Below are 20799 nucleotides of genomic sequence, written 5' to 3'. Positions count from 1 at the left end.
TAAAATTGGACCAAAATCTGGTGAACTTTGACTTTTTGACTTACAGAGTACGTTTTTTTTTTTTTCTTTATAGGTTCCCTAACGTCTGTGTTCGTCAGGCTTCCTTGCGGTGGTGTCGGGGTGAGTACTCTCTTTAATGTGTAAATAATGTCCTGTTTGTTCTCCCAGTCCCACTGGTAACAAAAATTGTTGCTTTGCATTCCATCAAGTTGGGTAATAGCAACCAGATGTTACCCATAAACAGGGTCTGCCTGGGGTGTGGGGTTGCGGCGACAGCCTCACGTGCCTTTCTTCAAAAGCAGTGTGAAGATTTTTAAACTTATTTTGTAGAGCCGAAGTGCGTGTGACATTCATAGGGCATGTTTCGTCTCTGGCTTTTAGGAGGAGAAACCTCATTTCCCAGGCAGTGATGTTTAATGGCTTAGAGGTTACTACATGTGAAAGCAACCCTTGAATCCAAAAATGCTTTCTACGTAGAAAGCAAGATGTGCTTTTCATGCTGCTCGTGCTGCGTAGGTGTTTCATCTTCAGTATTTGTACTTCAGAGCTGCCTGCCTCCTAGTGCAGGTGGAAAACATATTAAGACAATAGTGATATGGAAGGACAATATTTGGGAAGTGCCTGTAAATAGTAAGTTGCTGTTATTTTTGTCTGGGCTACATTACTGTCCTCGAATGAAATGTCTCGCAGGTTATGCAGCACAAGAGAATTGCAGTCTTCGGTATTTGGCATCTTCCATTTCTCCAGCTCTGGGACAATCAGGCGTGAATTCTGAAGGAGGTGACTAAAATACCCCTCCATCCGTCATGGGAAAGCTGAACATTACTTTTCATCTGTCACGATTCCATAAAATAAAAAGACTTTTTATTGTTGTTGTTTGTTCCCGTAAGGCTGGAAAAAAAAAAATATACCGTTCAAATACCTTGTGTTGAAGGTTTGCATTGTTGTTTTCCTTTGAAGCCTAAAAACTTGAAAGTTTTCCTTTCAAGTCAGACTTTTCTGCTCTAAAGTTTCTGTGGAGGGTGACAGTACAGAAAAATCTCGGAGAACAGGAAGGGAAAAGAATGAGAAGAGACAATAAAAGGCATTGTGTTTGAAAATTCACAGTGGTAGTTCTTATGCATAATTGTAGCTCGTGAGGTTGAATTTAGAGGTCTGGATTCTGTTATGGAAATGAAACAAAATTGTTTTCTTCCTGAGTCTTTGCAAAATCGCTGCTTTGAAAATTATCCCGTCAAAAAAAAAAAAAAAAGAAAGAATAATCGGCGTTTATTCATACCGCCACCGCTGAGCACTCGTAGAGATATTTTATTTTGTATTGTAAATATGCTGCAGTCTCCTAATTCATGGCAAATTTTTGGCTAGAGTTTAAAAGGTTTGGATTTACTCTGCCCTGCAGTCAGGCATGCCATTCAAAGCAAAAATTATCATTTGCAAATGAAGACTGAATGGTAACAAGTAGAGACAGTGCCTGAGCCTAGCGCGGTCCCAGAAGTCTTGCATTAAATCCTAAATCAAGGCAGGAAACGCCACAGCGCTGGTATTATCGATACGCTCGTGATAAAGATAGCGTTTGCAGTTAACTTGCTGATTGGTTGTCTTCACAGACCCTGAAATATTAAATAAAACATTTACTGGATTTTGTATAGTGTTCTAGCAATCCTAACAGATAATTTTCATGTTTTCTAGGAAAAGCTTTTTAAAACCAGTAATTTACTAGTAATCAACTACATGACAGATTTTTTGCAATAATAGTTTTCTATTGTTTTGCTTGGTTTTCCTTCCCCAGCTACCTCAGGATATGGTGCCGACTATTTGTGTGCTGCTGCTGCTGCTTTCATGGCTGATGCAGGACAACACGGTCTTCACTGCCTTTGGGATGCATTTCTGATTAATATATACATTCCAGCTGTATATTTGTAGGGAAAATTGGCTATAGCATATTAAGTGCTTTGCACTTGTATGTGCTCTGGGTGGGTTTAAGCGTAGACTGTCTCCTTTGGGGTAGGAGAGCCGTAGGGTGATCTCACGAGGTCCTTTCAACGCTGTTTTTTACTGTCTTTCGAAGTGTGAGATTTGTCAAGAAAGCTGGCTTAGCAGCGTGGTGTGTTTATTGAAGAAATAGAGAGAAAACCGTAGTCTTTGTTAGCATGCCAGTTCTGTGAGACAAGTTGCTCTTGATTTGATTTGCTATGGGAAACTGTTGGAAGAAGCCCTGTAGTGGGATCTTAGCTGGGGCCACGGAGCACGCCTTTCAGTAGCAGATGAAAACCAAACCATTTTCTGCACCAAAGAGGGTGACAAGACATTTTTGAGATGCATGTTATATATTTATCTTTTTTTTTTAAGGAAATCAGAAAAAAGGATTTAAAAAAATCAGAGCCTAGGGTAAAATATCAGTTATGAAGAATTTTTGTGCAAGAGGAGGTGTAATGTAAATCTGAGAAGTTTCGGCATGTGAATACTGCTGGGAGATTGAGTGCTTGTTATGGTATAATGAAATTATTTCAAATTGTTGTAGCAAGAGGGCTTAAGGGGTGTTCTTCTGTTGTTGTTTGGCAGGCCATTTTCAGGCTGCAAGGTGGACATATAGCTTTTGTGAGTGATGGTGTTTTATTTACACTCTCCCTTGTTCAAGATTGCCAGGATGGCAGAACATTACTCATCGCTGAGCAGTAATCAGTCTCCATTTTATCTTTTTCTTACAAGTAGAGAAGGTTGTGGAGAGGCGGCCCAGGGGCTGTCAGAAGTTTGTGTGGGCTCCAGTCACTTTGTGCTGGTGACTGTTTTCCTGATGGTGAAGGAACATCAGGTGTACGTGGTGATCAGAGCACCTGTAGGACATCATCTTGACTACCAATGGTTTGTAGCCCAGGTTTGAAGGAGAAGGGATTTATTTCAGCAGAGGTTTCGTTTTCCCTGACTTTGTCACTTAATGATAAGCACAATCTAGGGGTTGCTTCATGGGTCTTTGCATTCAGCTCACCACGACACTAGACAGCTTTCCGTTTGACTGACTGCTTTGTAAGGAGGATTTTTCCCTGGAGAGCTTGATACTGGTCTGCCAGATGCTTTCCAGAGGGCGAACATGATGCCATAAAGAAAAAAGAAAAGGGGAAAAAGAAGTTTTCAAAAATTATGCTACTGTAGAATAAGGTGGGACCTGTCCTCCTTTGGATTCGTTTCTGGTTAGAAGTTAGGAAATAGTGGTCAGAATTATGATCACGCAGAAATCTGTGTATTCGCTGAAATGTTGCATTGAAGGGGATGGGTCATAAGTGAGCATCCTTTGCTGATGGTATTAAATTTATTTGGGGTCATCAAAGCAAAAGCTGCCTGCAAAGAAATATGGATGGTGTCATGATAACAAGAAACTAAATAATAATGTAATAGTAATGTAGCACGTTAAATTCAGTGTTGGATGCAAAATAATGCCTGTGGGCAGGAGAGGGACTGGCCTGAAGCAGGTGAAAGCTGAGTGATTGCTGTTCCTTATAATGCAGGAGCTGGGGGTGTCAGATGAAGTTATGGGCTGGAAAGCTTTGAAAGCAAGTCCTTTTTCTGCAAACAATTATTAACAACGCAGTTCTCTTCTATAGAGGATGTTATGCTGATTAAAAGAATCCATGGGTCTGAAGGATGATATAGAGCAGTTTATGGAGGAGAAGTCCACGGAGGGCTGTTAAGTGCCAGGGTGAAACCTGGCGCTTGGGCGGCCGTGAATTCTTCTTGCCAGCCAGCGAGATGAAGTTAAAGAGAGCGAAGGAGCAGGAAAAAGTTTAGAGCAAATCGCTTCATCACATAACACCTTTCGATCTCTCTCTTTAAAAACTTAAGTCACAGTGTCTTGAAATCAATGAGAAAAAGTGTAAATTTGTTCCCCAGTGCTTGGAAAACCTTGTCAAATTTTTTTCCTCATTTGTTTGCTTTATACAAAGAAGGCTTCACATCGCCTTAGCTGACGCTAACAAACCTCCTCCCATCTGCAGATGTCCAGTTGTAGCGGGGAAAGGAAGAAAACACAGAAGCACTTATATCAACAGATGTGAACTCTGATTTAAAAAACAGTAATTTATTCCTGCTGATCTTTAGCAGCATCTGCAAGTGCAGTATGCGGTATTTTTACTTCGGACGTTACCTTCACTTCTCTGCAGCACACACTCTTTTCTTAACGTATGCCTTGCATGCACCACAGCATTGCATAATCCAGGATAATTAGAAGAAGTTTTGGAGAAAGGAGTTAGAGCTTTGAAAATCTGCAGAATAGTTCCAGCATACTTGCATCCAAATTCTTCAAAACACTCAGAGTGGATCTTATGATAACTAATAACTTTGATTTCTTTCATGTGTAGTATTTTCTTTTTCTGTTCACGTTCTAAAAATATCTAAAGTTCTAGGGCTTTAAAAAATGTTCTTAATGTTTTTGGTCTCTTCCAGAATACATTATTGTATTTTTCATTGTAAGGGCTTGATCAGAGTGTAATAAAAATCTTTACCTGTGCAAGCAAAGTACATTATCGCAGAGCAGAGACAATGAAAAGGACTTTGGTGGAATGTAAATGGGAAGAGACTAATTAGCAAGTCTTAGAAGAACAAACTGTGAGCACAGTTATTTAATCAGTACTCTTTTAGAGCAGCAGGAGACACGGTTAGATACAGACAACTCGCTGGCAGCACAGGCGTTGTGTGCTGCTGTCGCCTGAGTGTGATGAGCAGTGATGAGGGAACTCCTTCGCTCCCCTCTGCTTTGCAGAGCCTGGAGCTGTGGTTGCAACTTGTCCCTACCCATCCCTATGCTTAATTTCTTATCTGCGTGGCTCTTCAGCTAAAGAAAAGATTAGAATAATGAAACCTTTTGTAAGATCCTTCTCATTTCATTTTTAAATAGCTGCACGTTAGTATACAGCATAGTGTGCAGTGTGAGTAGGAACCTGATCATGTATATTAATAAAGACTCCAAGTTATGAGGAAGGAAAAACTCTTTCAAGTTTCACCCTGAAACATCTTAGACATTCCTTGTAGAGGAGAGCTGCATCAAACTGTTTACCCTTCCTCTTCTGCATTCCTTCATCCTTTTCTAATAACGGTATGTGCTGCGCAGGTTAAGAACCTGCAGCAGGTCCCAGGCGCTGAAGTCCCTCTCCCCACCTCTAAAGGAGCCCTCTCCTATGGGCTCACCTAGCAGAAACGGCAGCTTCTTTATTGGAATGAGCAAGGCATTAATATCATTCTCAAGAAGACAAGTGTGCTGACCAGGACAACCACTCTGCATCCAACAGTGGCAGATGTAGAAGACTTAGTGTCTCTGATGCAGTTGTATCCTCCAGCTCAGGAGAAAAAAAAGAGAAATATATGCTGTTGGATCAACAAAAGGCAAGAAATATGCTTCCTCTCTCCGTAAAGTCCTTCCAGATGGTAAGGCTTGATGTGCTGTCCCAGCAGCAACTCCTGTGATGGCAGCTACATCAAAGAGCTCATAGGCAGGGAAAGCCAAATAGCGTCTCCCCTGTAATGAACTTCAGAATTCAGGAATGATGGAGGGTTCAACAGCAGCCTATGCACCAAACAGCAGCAGCTTCAGAGCCAGAGAGCAGTCCAGCTCAGGGCCACATTAATAACATTTTCCAGCATGGCAGAGTCTACGCCGCACTGCTGCAGAGCACTGATGACTTCAGTGGGACTGTGCAAACACTTACAGTCACACAGATGATGAAGTGCTGCCTTGGAGTAGGGCCCAGTGGTCTCCAGACATCCGTTCCGGGGAAGGTAGCTGGGTGTTAAATCCTGATCTCGAAGACATTCAAGATCATTGCACATGGGATGGGGCAGCGGAGAGCTTGCGGGTGGCAGCGGACATCTCTGGATCCAGTCCTCCTCCTGCTGGGGAGCTGAGTGTGGGGGCATGGCCGAGTCCTTGAAATTGTCTTCTAAATCACAGGTGGAATACTTTTTTCTAAGTACTTAATTTCTTTCTGCAGAAATAGTAACTCTTTAAAACCACTCTGTCTTGCCCTCCTCGTTCTTCTTGAAATGCTGCCAACACAAGCCCGGTTTCTGCAGGCATCAAAGGGCCTGAATGTGGCAATGATTGACTCAGGCACTGGTGACTTCTGTGTGTTTTATGGGGAAGGCTGGCACGAACAAATATCTGAGGAGATCCGAGGGTCTGCTGGTCCCTTAGGTAAAGCCATGCTTAGGACATGTGAATTTTGGGGTTTTTGTATTTTCATTCCTCTGGTGCCTCACAGTGAATGAAGATGACCCTCCGCAATTCTGTATCTGTGGAAAGGACCTGGTACTTGCTGTACTTGCCAGGCAGAGAGGGAAGCTCTTAGCTACTGGTGTCCTGCAGCATTTTCTTTCAAGACCAAGAAAGATAGGTTAAATGTGCGCAAAGATGGGTTTGATGTGCTCAGCCCAGACTGCACAATGCAGCTGTATCTCACTTGAGCAGTGAGACCGAGGGCACTGAGGTGGTCAGCTCTTAGCCAAAGGCAAGTAGATATTCTCTGTTGTATAAACCATGACAGTCTCCCACTCATAGATAAGGGGGGGACAAGGTCTGAGGATGAAGACTGCTGGATTCCCCGAGGGAATGTAGCAGTGTCATCCCGGTTGCAAAGCAGCTTGACTATCCCATAGTGTTTTTACAGGGCTGCTAATGAGGACCCTCGCAGAGCACTAACATGCTGGTCAGTGGAGGGGGAGAAGCAGCTTGGTCTTCTTCCCACCTTGCTAGGGGTTTTTGGAGGGATGTGGTCAGATTAGTCCAATCTCCTGCATGTGTGCAGTACTGATTCAGGACTACTGGAGGTGTCATGCATAACTCGAACCCTGTCATACTTCTGTTCCCATGTTACTGCCCAAATTTATGGGGGTCCGGGGGAGCCCTTATACTACAAATAGTTGCTGTAGGGCTTTTCCACCTATGTGGTGGCTTTCCCCAGAGTCTGAGACAGTGCATGTATTGGCAGCATTACCACACAGAGGTGGCTTTTTGGTATTCTCCAAATGCTTTCTTGGTTTACTGTAACTTCAAAAGCATCCTCAGGGCAGATGCTGCCAGAAGCCATCCCTGATAACAGACCTGGGACCATTTCCACTGGCTTTAGCACAGCCGTGAAGGAGGTGGATCAATCTCCTGTGGGGACACTTGCATCTCCCCACAGCTCAGTGAACAGACTGGATGCCAGACAAAACAAATAATCTCTTTCTTTCCTTCTCCTTTGCCATTGTTTCCATAAATACATTCAACACAAGTAATATGTGAAAAATAGCTGGTGATCCTTCACATTGAGAAATGTTGCATTTACCCTATGGTGTTCCCAGGCAGCTGAGCTGGCCTGATATGGGACAATCCCAGTGGTCTGGCTTTTGCAAAGGCTGTGACTGGCAAGAAGCAAACAACATTGACTCTCATCGCTGCATGCAAGACAGCTCGGAGTGCAGTGGAGGAGGCCTGGAAGCAGCCCCCCGGGAGCCATCCTTCCCCCTCTGCGCTCTGCAGAGTTGCAGCTGAATGGCAGTAAAAAAAAAGCAACAGGCATTTCATCGCGTGTCTGCAAACTAATCTTGTCTTCATACGGTTGTTGGGATGAATGCGGTAAAAGCCAAGGCTTCTCACTTTTTGTTTAAATTAGGATGTGATCTCGTATAGTAACGACATGACAGAATGCCTTGCCTTGCTTTGCCTTTGGCCTATTTGCACATTTTCGGGGGGAAAATACAGAGGATGGTGGGCCTGTCAAATATTTAGCGTCGAAGTAAACGTCTGTAGTTAGCAGCTAGATGTTGAAGGTCTGTTGTTAGCTTTGATGAGACAGGGTTGATCATCTGGTTCCCCAGGGAAGCTGCTGTCAGCATAACCTTACCCTGACAGTCCTGGGCAGGCGTCTTTTAAACATCCATTATTAAACATCCTTCTTTATTGTGTTTTATTTTTATTTTATAGAATCATCGAATGATTTTGTAAACCTTTTTATTTCATCTGGGATCAGTTTCCTCCAGCAATTTAAGAGAAATACTGATCCCATGGTGTTGGTAGGAGTATTGGTAGGAGACACCTGCAAATTTGCAGCTTGAGATGCTGAATTTGCTTCTCTGTGATGGCACTGACCCTTCGGCATTGCAGAGCTGTTGCACATGGTCATCTCTTGAGGGTCGTTTGGTTGGATGGACACTCAGTAGCGGTGATGTTACAGTCATTGATTGGGTCCTAGCGGTCCCAGCCCTGATACTGCCAAGATCAGTTCTGCAATTTAATGCATTTAAAATTAATACATTTAAATGTAATGCATAAATATGCATTTAATGCATTTAATACATATGAATAACTTCTATAAAACATGAGTCTCTGTTTCCTGGCTGTCCTTGTTGCTCTTAAACGTGGTTCCTGCATGTCTCCCTTAGGTCGACAGTGACACAATTTGGAATGAAGTTCACTCGTCCGGTGCCGCTCGCCTGGCTGTGGGCTGTGTCATTGAGCTCGTTTTCAAAGTAGCCGCAGGAGAACTGAAGGTTGGTGTGAAAATAACACTTGGCTTTGATATAGGCTCTTTACAGGACTCTGCTCAGGGCTGCGTTACGCAGGAGGTCCCGTTAGCTTCATTTTAATGGCACCATCTGGCTTTAGTCATAAAAAATCTTTGAGGATATCAGCAAGTGAACAACAGACTCCTGGTGAATGTTCTTACGCACCGATTAAGAGGAAGAAAGAAACCAGAGCAGCAAGTGAAATCACTCTTCCAGTGTTATCTGAGGGTCTTGCTGCTGCCTTCAGCTGGGCCAGCCTGTTTGCAGTTTCAGTAACCTCATGCAGAAGTTGGTTTTTTTTTCCCCCTGAATGGAAGGAAATGCTGTACCATTTTCCGTAAAAATCCTATGAACTCTTTTCCCCCCTCCAAAATGAAGGGAGAGAATCATCCACTGCTATGGTCTTGAGAAAACCATCGAGAACAACCGCATAGTTCCAAAGCAGAGTTAACGCTTTTTTTGGCTGCAACCTCTGCCTCCGTCTTTGTGCGATAAACCCTCCTTTCTGTCTCACTTCTTCCTTGTCTTATTTTTTTGTGTGTAGAATGGATTTGCTGTTGTCCGGCCTCCGGGTCACCACGCAGAAGAGAGCACGCCCATGTAAGTATGCGTACATGCTTTAGCAAGTTGCTTCAGCGTTCCTCTGTTGTGTGATCAGCAGCTGGAAATTAGAAAGGTAGTTGTTAAGTTATTATTACAGATCTTATTCCTTATTGATATGCAAGACAGTGTTATATTCAAAGCTCCCAGTAAGTCTCTGGAAGAGGGCAAGATCCTGCTTAGTGGTTTCGGGTGGCTATTTTTGAGCAAGAATCAGCATTACAGTCATGCTTTGAAAAAGCACTGATGCTTTTGTTTACTTTATTCTTGTGAATTGTTTTAAATTAAATGTTGATGGCTCATCCAATGTGAGGAAAGCAAGAATACGCAACTAGTAGTAGTAATAGCAAATGTAACTGTGTCCTGGGGTCACAGCACCGAATTAGGAGAGTGTCAGAGCGGGAAGGCTTCGCAAAGCGAACACTAAAGTTGTGCACCTTGCATGGGTTAATATAGCAGGGGTTTTGCCGTGGGACTGTTTTCAAATCAGGATCCTGTGCATAAATCACATTGGCTTTGTGTATCTGGCTTAATGTGTGCTGAAGTTTCGCGTCTTGGGTGCTTCAGTCCTTTTTGGTGGGAGACAAGTGCTTGCTTTTGAGTTCCCCTCGACCCAGCGTTTTGAGGCCTCTCTGAGCACGTCCACTCCCTCCCAGCCGACGCACCGTGGTGCTCCAGCCCTGCGTCCTTTCCCTTCCTTTCCCCCTCACCGCGTCCTCTCCTTGTCCGCTCCCGTCCCCTTCCCTCGCACGCAGCGCTGGAGGTTCCGTGGGCAGCTGGTACCAAGCAGCACCTCATTGCAGTGGGTTTGGGCAAGTGTGAAACACCCCCCGTTTCCAGACAGATCATAAGACACCTTCTGCTGCATGGCTATTTTGTGTTTCTAATTGAGCACATGTGTATCTTCCAGGGAGGAAAGAAGAGTGAAAGCAGAAGAAATTTCTTCCTACTGTGTTATATCTAGATGATAGATGCAGTGGGACCAAGGAAACCTATAATTAACACTGCTCCTTTTCCTCTTTTCTCCTCCCCTCTTATCACGTCCAGGGGTTTCTGCTATTTTAACTCCGTGGCAATCGCAGCCAAGCTACTCCAGCAAAGACTGAACGTTAGCAAAATCCTTATAGTGGACTGGGTGAGTAAACGCCCGTTCTTACCCTTCAGGAGAGCAGGTGGAAATCTTTCGGGTTTTTTTTTTTTTTACTTGCAAGGGCAACCCTGGCTTTGTAAGTCAGTGAAACAAAATGCAGCCTGTGGTCTGCAAGCCAAAATTTGTTTTTTAAACTGTTCTAATAAAAGAAATATTTCTTAAAGGATCCATAGTTTTCAGAATAAAATTGTAATTAGTAAGTAGTTGCTTTCTAAAACAAGCCCGTAACTCAGTCTCAAGGATGGGTAGCTGCAAACTGTGCTGGGTTTTGGTTATTTTTTTCTGGAGGTTTTTTGACCTTAAGTGTTATGATCCATCCCAGCTTTGTTTTCAAGATGTGAGGACTGCTTACTGGGAGGGATGGGCTGTCTGGCACGGCTTGGCCATCAGTCTGGATGGTCTCAATGTCCTGCCTCCTCCATGCGAGTGGGCAGGCACTCAAAAGCAATCTCTGAATTGGAACAAGACAGTGAAATACTCCGCGGACGGTGCAGCTGATTTGAGAAAGAGCTTGTTCGGGATTTCACTGTGGCGATGTATAGATTTTAAAATGTGCCTGATTGATTTTTATAGATCTAAAATGTATTTATGTGGCTGTGAAGGCATTCGAGTTGCTGGGTATCGGCCAAGAGTTTTGATTAGATCGCCACAAATCTCCCATGGGCTAGACCCACAAATTAAAATAGATGTATTTGTCTTTTTGACCTACATCATTGTCCTCACTTCCCACCAACTGTTTTTCATGTCAGGAAGGGGCATTTTGAATACCTGTCCTGCGTTTCTGCACCAAGTAGCAATGCAGTAGGGGATCCGGGTAATAGGTTTGTGTTGTTGAACCTTGTTGGGTCCAACACAACTTAGCTGGGCACTCATATCAGTGGTCACCCCACAGACAAATTAAAGATGCAAATTTGGGGTAACTAATATAGTCTCTCCATCTGCCAAGATTGGGTGTGAATCCAGTTCTCTCCATGCAAGTACAATCGATCCTGTCCTCAACTTTGATACAAGCTTGAGATTGTGTTTAGCCCCATTTATCCCGTGTGGTAAGCAAGGAGCATAACCTGAAGCCAACTGTGCAAAGCATGTTACTCTCATTTGCAATAAACTGCTTCAGCTAGACCAGAGAAGCGCAGAAAATTAAGCCCAACAGCAAAGAAAACCCTTCCGAATCCCATGTTGATGGCTTTAATCTGCGTTTTTACTGAGGTACTAACCTCCCTCATATAATGCAATCTCTGTCCCCGAAGGATGTTCACCATGGGAATGGTACTCAGCAAGCTTTCTACAATGATCCTAATGTTCTTTATATTTCACTACATCGCTATGATGATGGGAACTTCTTTCCAGGCAGTGGTGCTCCTGATGAGGTAAGAGCATGAATCCAGCATAGCATCCACCCGTGTCTGATAGGACCTGCTTGGAGCTGTGATTCAGGTGCCCCCAAAATCTCAGGGAGCCTCTGCCAGGCAGGGCTTGGAGAGAAGCTCCTGCCACCGCTCCCACGCTTGTGCTTGTTAGTTCCCTTTGGGAACGCATCGCTCGGGTTTGTGCATTTGGTGCCTTCTCGTCCAAGTCCTACCAGCCGTGGGCATTGTGTCCTGCCCCACGAGCTGGCAGGAAAGCGTGTGCCTTGGCTAACGAGCAGAAAATGAGTCAATGCAATTAGGCTCTCCAGCCCTTATGGGACAACCTGTTCCAGAGGAGCCCTTTGCCAGCTATCCCAGCACTCTGTGTGCTTTTCAGGATTTCCCCCTTACAGGCATGAGTTGTTTTTTAGATGCAGGAGGAACAGGTTGTCCGTGGCTGTGCCACCAGCGCTCGCGGTTCCTGGCCAAGCCTTGGAGCCCGTCCATCTCCCCTTCTCCTGGCCCTGCCAAGGCATCGCTCGCCGCCTCATTCACGTCGCGCAGCCCGGCCGGTGGTGTTTGAGCACCGGTCACTGAGGGTGCCGGACCAAATCCACCGGTTCTTGGTGGTGTACTTGGAGCCTGCAGCAGAAGGGCTGGGCCAGTGAAGGTGGGGGACCTTTCTCCCTGGCCTGCAGATGGATGCTCTTACATCTGTCGAGTCCTTCCTTTCCCTCTAGGTTGGCAGGAAATACTGTCCTTCCAGAGTGATTTATCAAAGGGAAATTATATGAAATACTTAGTTTTGTGTACTCTGAGGCACTCCAGATTACATCTGAAAACTCCTAGAGTTCTTACTCTGTGAATTTTAGATTTTCCCGTTCAGCAAATGTCAATGTTTCCATTTCAATTTCTAAAGAAACATAATGTGGTGCTGCTTCATTACCCTGTTTGTGCACTACTGTTTTAGTGGATAAACAGCAGCCTTTTGCATCAGGCTTAATTTCTGCTTCAGGAGATGCAAAGGTCTCAGATCTACTAATAATGTAGTAGTCCGGCTTACAAAATATCTAGTATTGTAAGGAAACACTAGACTATACCATCCATTCCGTATTTACCATTTATAGTCATTTTTAGGTGTGTCATTCCAGACCGAATAAAACAAAGAATACAAAACAAATTCAATTAAAGCCACAGATGGATAAATAACCCACTGTGGATGGATGAACCCCCTGTGTTTTTCTGCCAGCAGTATTTGCACCAATACAAGGAATAATGTGCAATAAAAGCCCTGCAGCTTTATCTAGCGTGAATTATCTGGCTTTCTATTGTACAACACATTAATTTTTGATTTTTTTTTTCATATACAGAGACCTAAAAAAAAAAAGGAACAAAAACCAAACTGTGTGTAGGTGCTCAGAGCCCTGTGCAGAGCTGCCCGAAGGCCGGTGGCAGCAGATACTGCGTGGCTGCCTTGCTGTCCCCAGGGACCCACAGCCTGCGTTCAGGCAACTATAAGGTCCCTGCTTGATGAAGGGATTGAACAGAGGCTTTTGGGTTTTGATATGAACGGGGAAAACATGGCCCTGCTTCTTAGCAAATGAACTACTAGAAACCCCTGGTTTATTTTTTCAGTCTTCCCCTTTCTCAGGTATTTGCAGTCAGTGCAGATGGGGATATTCGCAGTACGTGCAAGGATGGAGATGTCCTTACATTTACCACCCATGTGTCCCTCAAGCAGTGAAAATCTCTTCTCTGTGAATTGTGGTTTTCCCCAGCAGAGGGGGAGCTCGCTCTGATTAAAACTACGTGTTTTTTCCTCAAGTTGCAACTGTAATGAAATATAAAATATGCTGCTGAATAAAGCTGAAAAAGAATTAAGGAAAGGTATTGCATGCAACACGCTCTCCTGCAAAAGGGGAAGAGGATCTGGTTGATGATGAGGTGGGTTTTGAGTGAGCAGCAGTAAAATACCGCTGGTCCGCAGCTCCCATAAAGATCAGAGCATGGAGGAGCTTTATTTTCATGATTTTTGACAATCAGGTCGCTTTAGAGGGAAAAATTAACCTCACTACCATCAAATTATTGAATCAAAAATCCAGATTCAACTGGAAGAACATCAGGACAGCAGAGATGTGTTTGCCAGAGTTCACTGTTTGCATAGGGGTAATTAAGAGTACCATCTCCCTTTTTCAGGTTGGCACAGGAGCAGGAGTTGGTTTCAATGTTAACATGGCCTTTACTGGTGGCCTTGATCCACCGATGGGAGACACAGAATACTTAACTGCTTTCAGGTAATGTTGACGTTTTCCTCTTACAAACATATTTTTCACCTAAACTGGGTTTCTTTTTCCTCGTGCAGTCCTCCTTAATTTTGAGTTTCTCTCTTGCTAAGTTTAGAAATACAAGATTCACATCTAGTTGCAGTTACTTTTTGAGGACCATAATAAAAATAAAGCTGGATTAAGTAAATAGGATATTTCTGGCCATAAGAAATGTACCTGTGACATTAGGAGGGTTGACATACTCTCTGCTTAGCACTGATTAATGCATGAATGTAAAACATCAACCGATATGAATAAGCTCTTTTGTTCTTGGCTAAGAATCTTTTTACTTCTTTGGGGTATTTCTATGGGTAAACCCACCTGGATGGGGAGGGGAACCCAGAAAAACTTTTTAACAAGTCATCGTGAGTTGAAACTTGGGAGTGCAGCTGCCCCAAGGCTTGAGACATCATTACTGCACTGCAGATGATGGTGCCTGACTTCTGGGCGGGTTGGCCATGCAGTCCCTCCCCTGCAAGAGTTCTGCTCACGACTCACACCACAGCTCGCTCCTAAGTGTACCTAGCAAAGGGACTTGGGCTTGTTTTGATAAGCTTCAGATTTTATTATTACTTACCCAAGATATTGAATATGCCCGTTCTAACCATTTGGAAATGGAAACAACTGAACTGGTGGGTTTGTGCTTTTCACAACGGGTTCTGGTTTCTCCCCATGTTGTGTGTTATGAATAAAAATACAGCCATCTCTTAATTAAGTGTTGCTCATCACTCACTGTCAGAGTGTGAATGAAGGTAAGCAAAGCTGTGGAGTTCAGTTAACGTGTTGCTGGGATATCCTCCTTGATTAGCAGTAATAGTAGTGTCGGATACAAACCACTGTGCTGGGTTGTACAGGCATATTCAAGCACGCTCCAAAAAACTGGCATCATTTGAGTCTCCAAATGGAGCCGGGCGTGATGCCACTTGTTGACTCACTTGTTCATGTCCTGCTGGTCTTATTGTCCTGCTCACAGAATACCAGGGGATCACAGGGAGGTATTTGGAGGGAATCATTTGATCTGATCTGATCCTTACTTTCCTCCTCATATCAGCGTCATCAGAAGAGATGTGTGAATCAAAACACACATTAGCTGATCTACAGTCACGCACACCCAGGCTGTGGTCTCTCTGAGCCACTAGTGTCTCTACGGAAGCACTACAAGAGTATGGGTTGAACATCATCTTGCTGCTCTGAGCAGCTCATGGGTAAAATACCCCAAGAGGGTGTTTGTACATCATTGGCGTTTTGGGGACTTGCTGCAAGCCTGGAGCGATGCATTTGCCTCCCAGAGCTGCAGAGAATGGCAAAAGGAAGGCATTAAAATTAACTATGGAAGCAACAGAATAAGAAGATGAAACGAAGGCGGATCTCTGGTAGGGGAGAACTTGTAAGAAATGCAGTAGCGAAGAGAGGCCACTGTGAGACCACACTTTCCTTTCTGATACTCTTACCAGCAGAACAAATATAATTCTCTGACCTGATGGATATATAGGTGTTGTTTTTCTTAGAGACTGTCCTGTTCGACCCCCTGCCTCCCGCATTCTGTGGGTCCATCCTCTCCAACTGGCATCTTTATTAACAATTAGGGGTTGAAGTGGTTTTCTATCCTCAAACCAGATTTAGTGCACTTTTGGCGACCACCCCGCATAAATTCAGGGAGACACACATGGGATGTGAATTTCTGGTGACAGGCAGATGGAATATCGTCTTCATGGAAAAGCATTAAACCTGGGAGCGTTATTTTCTGTTCTTCCCTGTGCGCGTATTTTATTCTGTTATACTGAGCAAAAAGAGCTTTTACTGCTCAGCCTGCCATTAAAAAGCCTTCAAAGAATATATACAATTTAAAATAACATCTAGTCAAATAACTGTCATTTGTCTCAATGTTTTATTCCTGTTACAGGAAAGCAGTGCTTTCCTCCAAAGTGTAAGGTTGTTCATCCCAGCAGTCAACAAGACTGATCTCTTCATTAGAAAGAGAACCTGTAGCTCATGACAGAATGACACACTTGCTATTAAATATTAATTGAGTTTCAAGGCTCCTGGAAAATTGCTCAGTCTGCACAGTAAGACCTTTGCCAGCCATTCCTTAATAGGCGCTGGTGTCTTTTTTGCCTGGAGACTGGAGCTATTTGGGGAAGATATTTTGGAGCTGGTCACAGCCCTTATTTTGCCAGGGTTTTGGGACGTTACAACTCGTCCTCCTTGGTAGCACCTCCCATAGTCTGCCCCATGTGCACACCTTCAGTCAATAAGTTAAATTGGAAGCTTTTTTTTTTTAATCTTATGCCAAGTTTGGTCATGATAATACATTATCAAGTGACCTTTTTAAATCTTAACCAGCTTCTTTGAAAAACATTTTTTTCCCTCTGAATCTTTCTATTGATTTTAATGTAAAGTAATGCTTTGAAGTTTGCAATTTATAGTCCCACAGGAGTTAGAAAGTGAAGGGAATGGGTCATATATCCTTTTTTTTTCCCCTTCTTTTCTTGCCTTAACCCCTTGAGACAATGCATGCCTTCAAGGCAGCACCTTGTTATTCCACCCCATCGAATGCCACGTTGCATTTGCCGGGGATCAAACCTTAAGATGAAGAAAAGATAAGAAAATTGGCCATAATGAACTCCAGAAGCAGCAGGCATTTTCACCATGAACTTGGAAAACTCGCAGTGGAGAACTGAGCTTTAATTCAAACCAGTCCAAATGCCAAACTGCGAGGCTTTGAAGTCTGTAGAGGAATCAGTGGAAATCCTTTGAGCTAGGCAAAGATACTGATATACTTTTTCTTCTTTTTTTTTTTCTTTTTTTTTTTAAGCCTTAACTCTTCACGTGCTTGTCTGCTTTTAGGGAAGAAAGCCCTCTTTCTATGTAAAATGAACAGAAGAAAAAGAAGCAACATGCTTTTCATTTTTTTTTTTTAGGTTCTATTTCAGGATGAGCTGGTGTATGGATGTGATAAAAGCGTGTGTTCTAATGAAATAATAACTGAGATAATTGTCCTCATAAATTAGTCTTCTGATGAGTGAATAAATATATCCCAATGAAACCTATCATCCCTGCACTGAAAACCTGTTTCAGTGTTGTTTTACTCTTTCCGAATAGAGGACGGTAACTTGCATCAATGATTTTTCTACTGAACATTTCTTCTACAGATATTGGCTTCCCTCTGCTTTGCACTGCAGTGTTGGGTTGGGCAGGGATAGCCTGACCTCTTAATGTTCATTAATACCACCAAGCCGTCGCAAAAATGAGAACAGGAGTTAAAAATGCGAAGCGGAGAGCAGCCTTGCCGTGCGCTTTGTCGCTTCTTGTCTTCATAAACCGAGGGCTGAAATCACCAGCTGCCCCGTCTCGAGGTTGGGGTGATATCATGATCGCTATGTATTTATTTTTTGTGGGGGTAGGGAGCAGGGTGGAGTCACCCTGGTCACTATAAGATGTGCAAAAGGGATTTGGGGAGTTTTGCTGTGAGCTTGGCTCTCCTCCACGCCATCGTAGCGGCGGCTCTGCCTGCCCGAGACAGCGTGACATTATAATTTAGCTGACCGTTCGCTGGGCGAAGGTCCCATGGCTGAACTCACCGCCAAAGTATGTGGGCAATACAGATTTCACAGATTTAGGCAGAAATGTATTAAAGTCTAATGCTAAAAATGCAGGGCATATAATTTCAGAAGTCCTTAACTCATCAAAATGTTCTTGGTATTCATCGCTGTTATTCTGTAGTTATAGAAACAAATGGTTGTAAAATTTAGGGTTTTTTTTTTTTATCGGAGTCTGTTGTTCCCTAACTTGTTATATAAGCAGAAGTCATGTTTGCTTCTATAAATCCTCGTGATGTTTTCAAAAGCAGAGTGTGCAAACCCGGCTAGGAGACCTGCAGAAAAAATGCAAAGACTGCGATTAATTCCTTATTACACAAGAACAGCGATTACTTAGTGAAATTAAAGTGTATTATCCATGGGAGTTTTCCTCTGAATTTACTGTCAGAAAGTTTTCCTGATGATTCTAGCGGTTGTGTTGTCTCGTACGATTTTTTTTCCTACCCTGACAGAGGTCTCCTCCTCAATTATGATTCCATATACAGCTTGATTCCATGTTTGTTAGTTTTATTTTTATTTAAAACACCTAAACTAGAAGCAAAAGCCGGGACTGTATTTGAAAGGTCCCTCCTCCTGCCTTTCTCGGAAAGCGTTAAATCAGGAGCCAGTTTGGGGGGGGATTTTGTTTTTGCCTTCGATCCATAAACCGTTTCAGGAGCGAGTAAGAGGAAGGGGGGAAGTTGGTGATGTTTTGCCTGGAACGGTTGTTTCTGTATTTTAGATTTCATGCTCTCCCGACGCTGATTTCGTCCCCAACTTCCTAATCCCTTTTGACATAGTAAATGACCGTGGAGATGGCTGCTTGGAGAAACAAAGAGCGGAGTCTTCAGGAGGCTGATTAGCCTTAGGAGCAGCGGATAACTTTTATATATATATATATATGTGTGTGTGTGTGTGTATATATATATGTATATGGCCAACAGTAGGAAAAAGAGTCTCTGAAAAAAAGTGCTCAGCCTTCTAAGTTTCACTGATTTGCTCGCTGCAACTGAGCATTTAAAAAAAATCCTCTGTAGGATTGTTTAATCTGCCTGTTGTTTATTAGGCGTTTCATTGGGGAATTGGCTAGTAAGAGACTAAAAAGTATTCAGTCTTCTGGAAAATAAATATAAAATGGTAATTTTTTTCTCCCCCAAATGATTGCAGAACACGATTGGTAGTTTTTACTGTTTGCAGCCGTCGGTATTGATTAATGCATAGCTGTTCAGCTTAGCTGTAATCAGAGTCAAATGGAAGGATTTAGTTTATTTTAAGCAAGCAAAACAACTCTCTAAAATTTAGGGAATTTGTATTTTAAAAAATTCTACGTGGCTTGAATGAATATTCAGTGTTACGAACCCTTTCATTCCTCAGTGAATAACTTTGCAGCCACCTTAGCCATTAAAGACCCAGTTCCAGACAACACTGCTTGCCTTGGTAGTAATTTGAATTTCTGACTTTTTTTTGTAGTATCATCACCAGGGCAAAGCATATAGGATTATTTGCAGTTTAATTGTTGCTTTCTCTTGGGGACTTAGCTTTACTGGGATGGATCTGAGCGAAGGGGCTCTTTTCATCTGTGCACAAGAAAAATTAAAACCCAAAAGACTGGGTTAGATATGCCTGTGACGCTGCCCACAAATGAAATCTCAGAAATACATTGTCTGAATGCAGTTTGCGTGCTTGCGTCTTAAATTTTCATGTGAACCTCTTTTTTAATTGTTAAAAAAAAAGGGGGAAAAAGCAAGGGAGTGCTGAGAGACAGGAGAGCTTTGGCCCTCCTGGGTCAAGTTTTATGGCCAAAGATATAGCTGCTTACATACGTGGTGAGCATCAAATAGAGCTGGGACTGCAGCTTTTGAGTACCGGTGTACTACTGGAATTAGGAGAAAGTCAGAAGAGCGAGCAGCCCAGGAGAGTTTGGGTAGGAGTCACAGGTGAAGGAAAGGGTTCAAGTCTGGATTTGAGAGTCTTCCTGTGTTTGGATGGGTTTGTGATGGTCAAGGTACCAAAAGCATCATTAGTTTATTTATTCTGACACTCTGTCTTCTTGCACTCCTCTGGCTGCCCTTGAACACGCACGGCTCCGGGACGGGCATGCAGCACCCATCCCGTGGGCACGGACTGTCTCTCCTCCTGGCTCCTCCTGGACAAGGGGACCTGCGACACGTTTCTTAAAACTCTGAAGGACCTGATAAAAATTTACTCTGCGTACGGAGCACCACTAATAATTTCTCAGAGATGAAGATACTTGCTGGGGTAACCAGTTGCGGCCGTAAGGTCACCCAGTCCTACACTGGAGAAAACTCTGGACATCCTCAAAACAGCTTCTTCTAGCTACTGTCAAATACCAATTGATTTACTTTTAACCAGCAACCGCTGCGTTTTCTCTCCTAAAATTTATACTGACAGGGTTCACAGTTCACTCTCGGTGCTGCCCGTGTTGGCTGTGCCGCTAGAGGGTATCTTGGAACCGCCGTCACCGCGCGGGGACCTTCAGCCAAGCATCGCCAGCACCACCGTGCTGCTTGCCGGCTGTCCCTCTTCCTCGGGTGTGTTCGTGCTTGGGCATCAGCGGATGAGCTGTTCCACAGCCAAAAAATGGTTACCAATTCGGGGTCGCATGGGTTGCTTGGTGCTGCCAAACCATGCCCACAGCTTGGGGGTGCAGGTTGGGCTTGCTCTGCCACCAGCTTATGGTGATCCTGCACATCAGTTGAGGTACTAGCAGCTCCTATGGTATCATAACTTTGGGGGCAGGGGGAGGAAATCTGATGATTTTAGCAGTTTTTCTTCGGTTAGGAATTAAGGAGCTCAGCAGTACTTCAAAGCTCAGGGGAAAAAAAAAACCCTCTGCCACGTGCACTTGCTTCGAAACTGCTGCTGTAGTCCTTTGTGAAGGAGGTGGTTTCTGCTTTAAACATCTGTGGGTTTCACTGAACAGATTTTTGTCAACTGTAAAGTCATCAGCAAAAACTGTTTTGTCTTCCTTATGTAATCATCTCCCCGAGGACAAAATGTATATGGCAATGATGGGGTTTGAGAAAAAAATTTAAATTCCTCTTCTGCATTTTGTAAGAATTAAAAGAAAATAAGATCCTTTTTGTACGGGTTTCTGTGTCTGTGTGCAGAGACTGGCAGGCGGGAAGATTGCAGGAGGCTGTTAGGTTACTGTGGCAATTAGTGAGCAAAAAATGAAAGCTAGAAGGCTTTTTTTTTTTTTTGACTATATGGTATCTGAGTACCTTGACCAGGCGTGTGATGTG

The 20799-nt window shown here is 43.5% G+C and overlaps 1 protein-coding gene across 16 annotated transcripts in view; it reads left to right on the top strand.

Moving 5' to 3' along the window:
* Window positions 1–20799, top strand: part of HDAC4 (histone deacetylase 4) — a 291798-nt gene that overhangs the window by 251358 nt on the left and 19641 nt on the right. For all 16 annotated transcript variants that reach the window (XM_068408262.1, XM_068408263.1, XM_068408269.1 and 13 more), the window contains 6 exons: window positions 74–120; window positions 8410–8517; window positions 9077–9132; window positions 10180–10267; window positions 11533–11652; window positions 13828–13925. In XM_068408262.1, coding sequence (XP_068264363.1) covers window positions 74–120; window positions 8410–8517; window positions 9077–9132; window positions 10180–10267; window positions 11533–11652; window positions 13828–13925 — 517 coding nt within the window. The remainder of the gene's footprint in view (window positions 1–73; window positions 121–8409; window positions 8518–9076; window positions 9133–10179; window positions 10268–11532; window positions 11653–13827; window positions 13926–20799) is intronic.

The sequence above is a fragment of the Nyctibius grandis genome, chromosome 9 (genome assembly GCF_013368605.1).
Source record: "Nyctibius grandis isolate bNycGra1 chromosome 9, bNycGra1.pri, whole genome shotgun sequence".
NCBI classification, from domain to species: domain Eukaryota; kingdom Metazoa; phylum Chordata; class Aves; order Nyctibiiformes; family Nyctibiidae; genus Nyctibius; species Nyctibius grandis.
The sequence above is the reverse complement of the archived record's forward strand: the minus strand, read 5'-3'. Positions and strand labels throughout refer to the sequence as shown.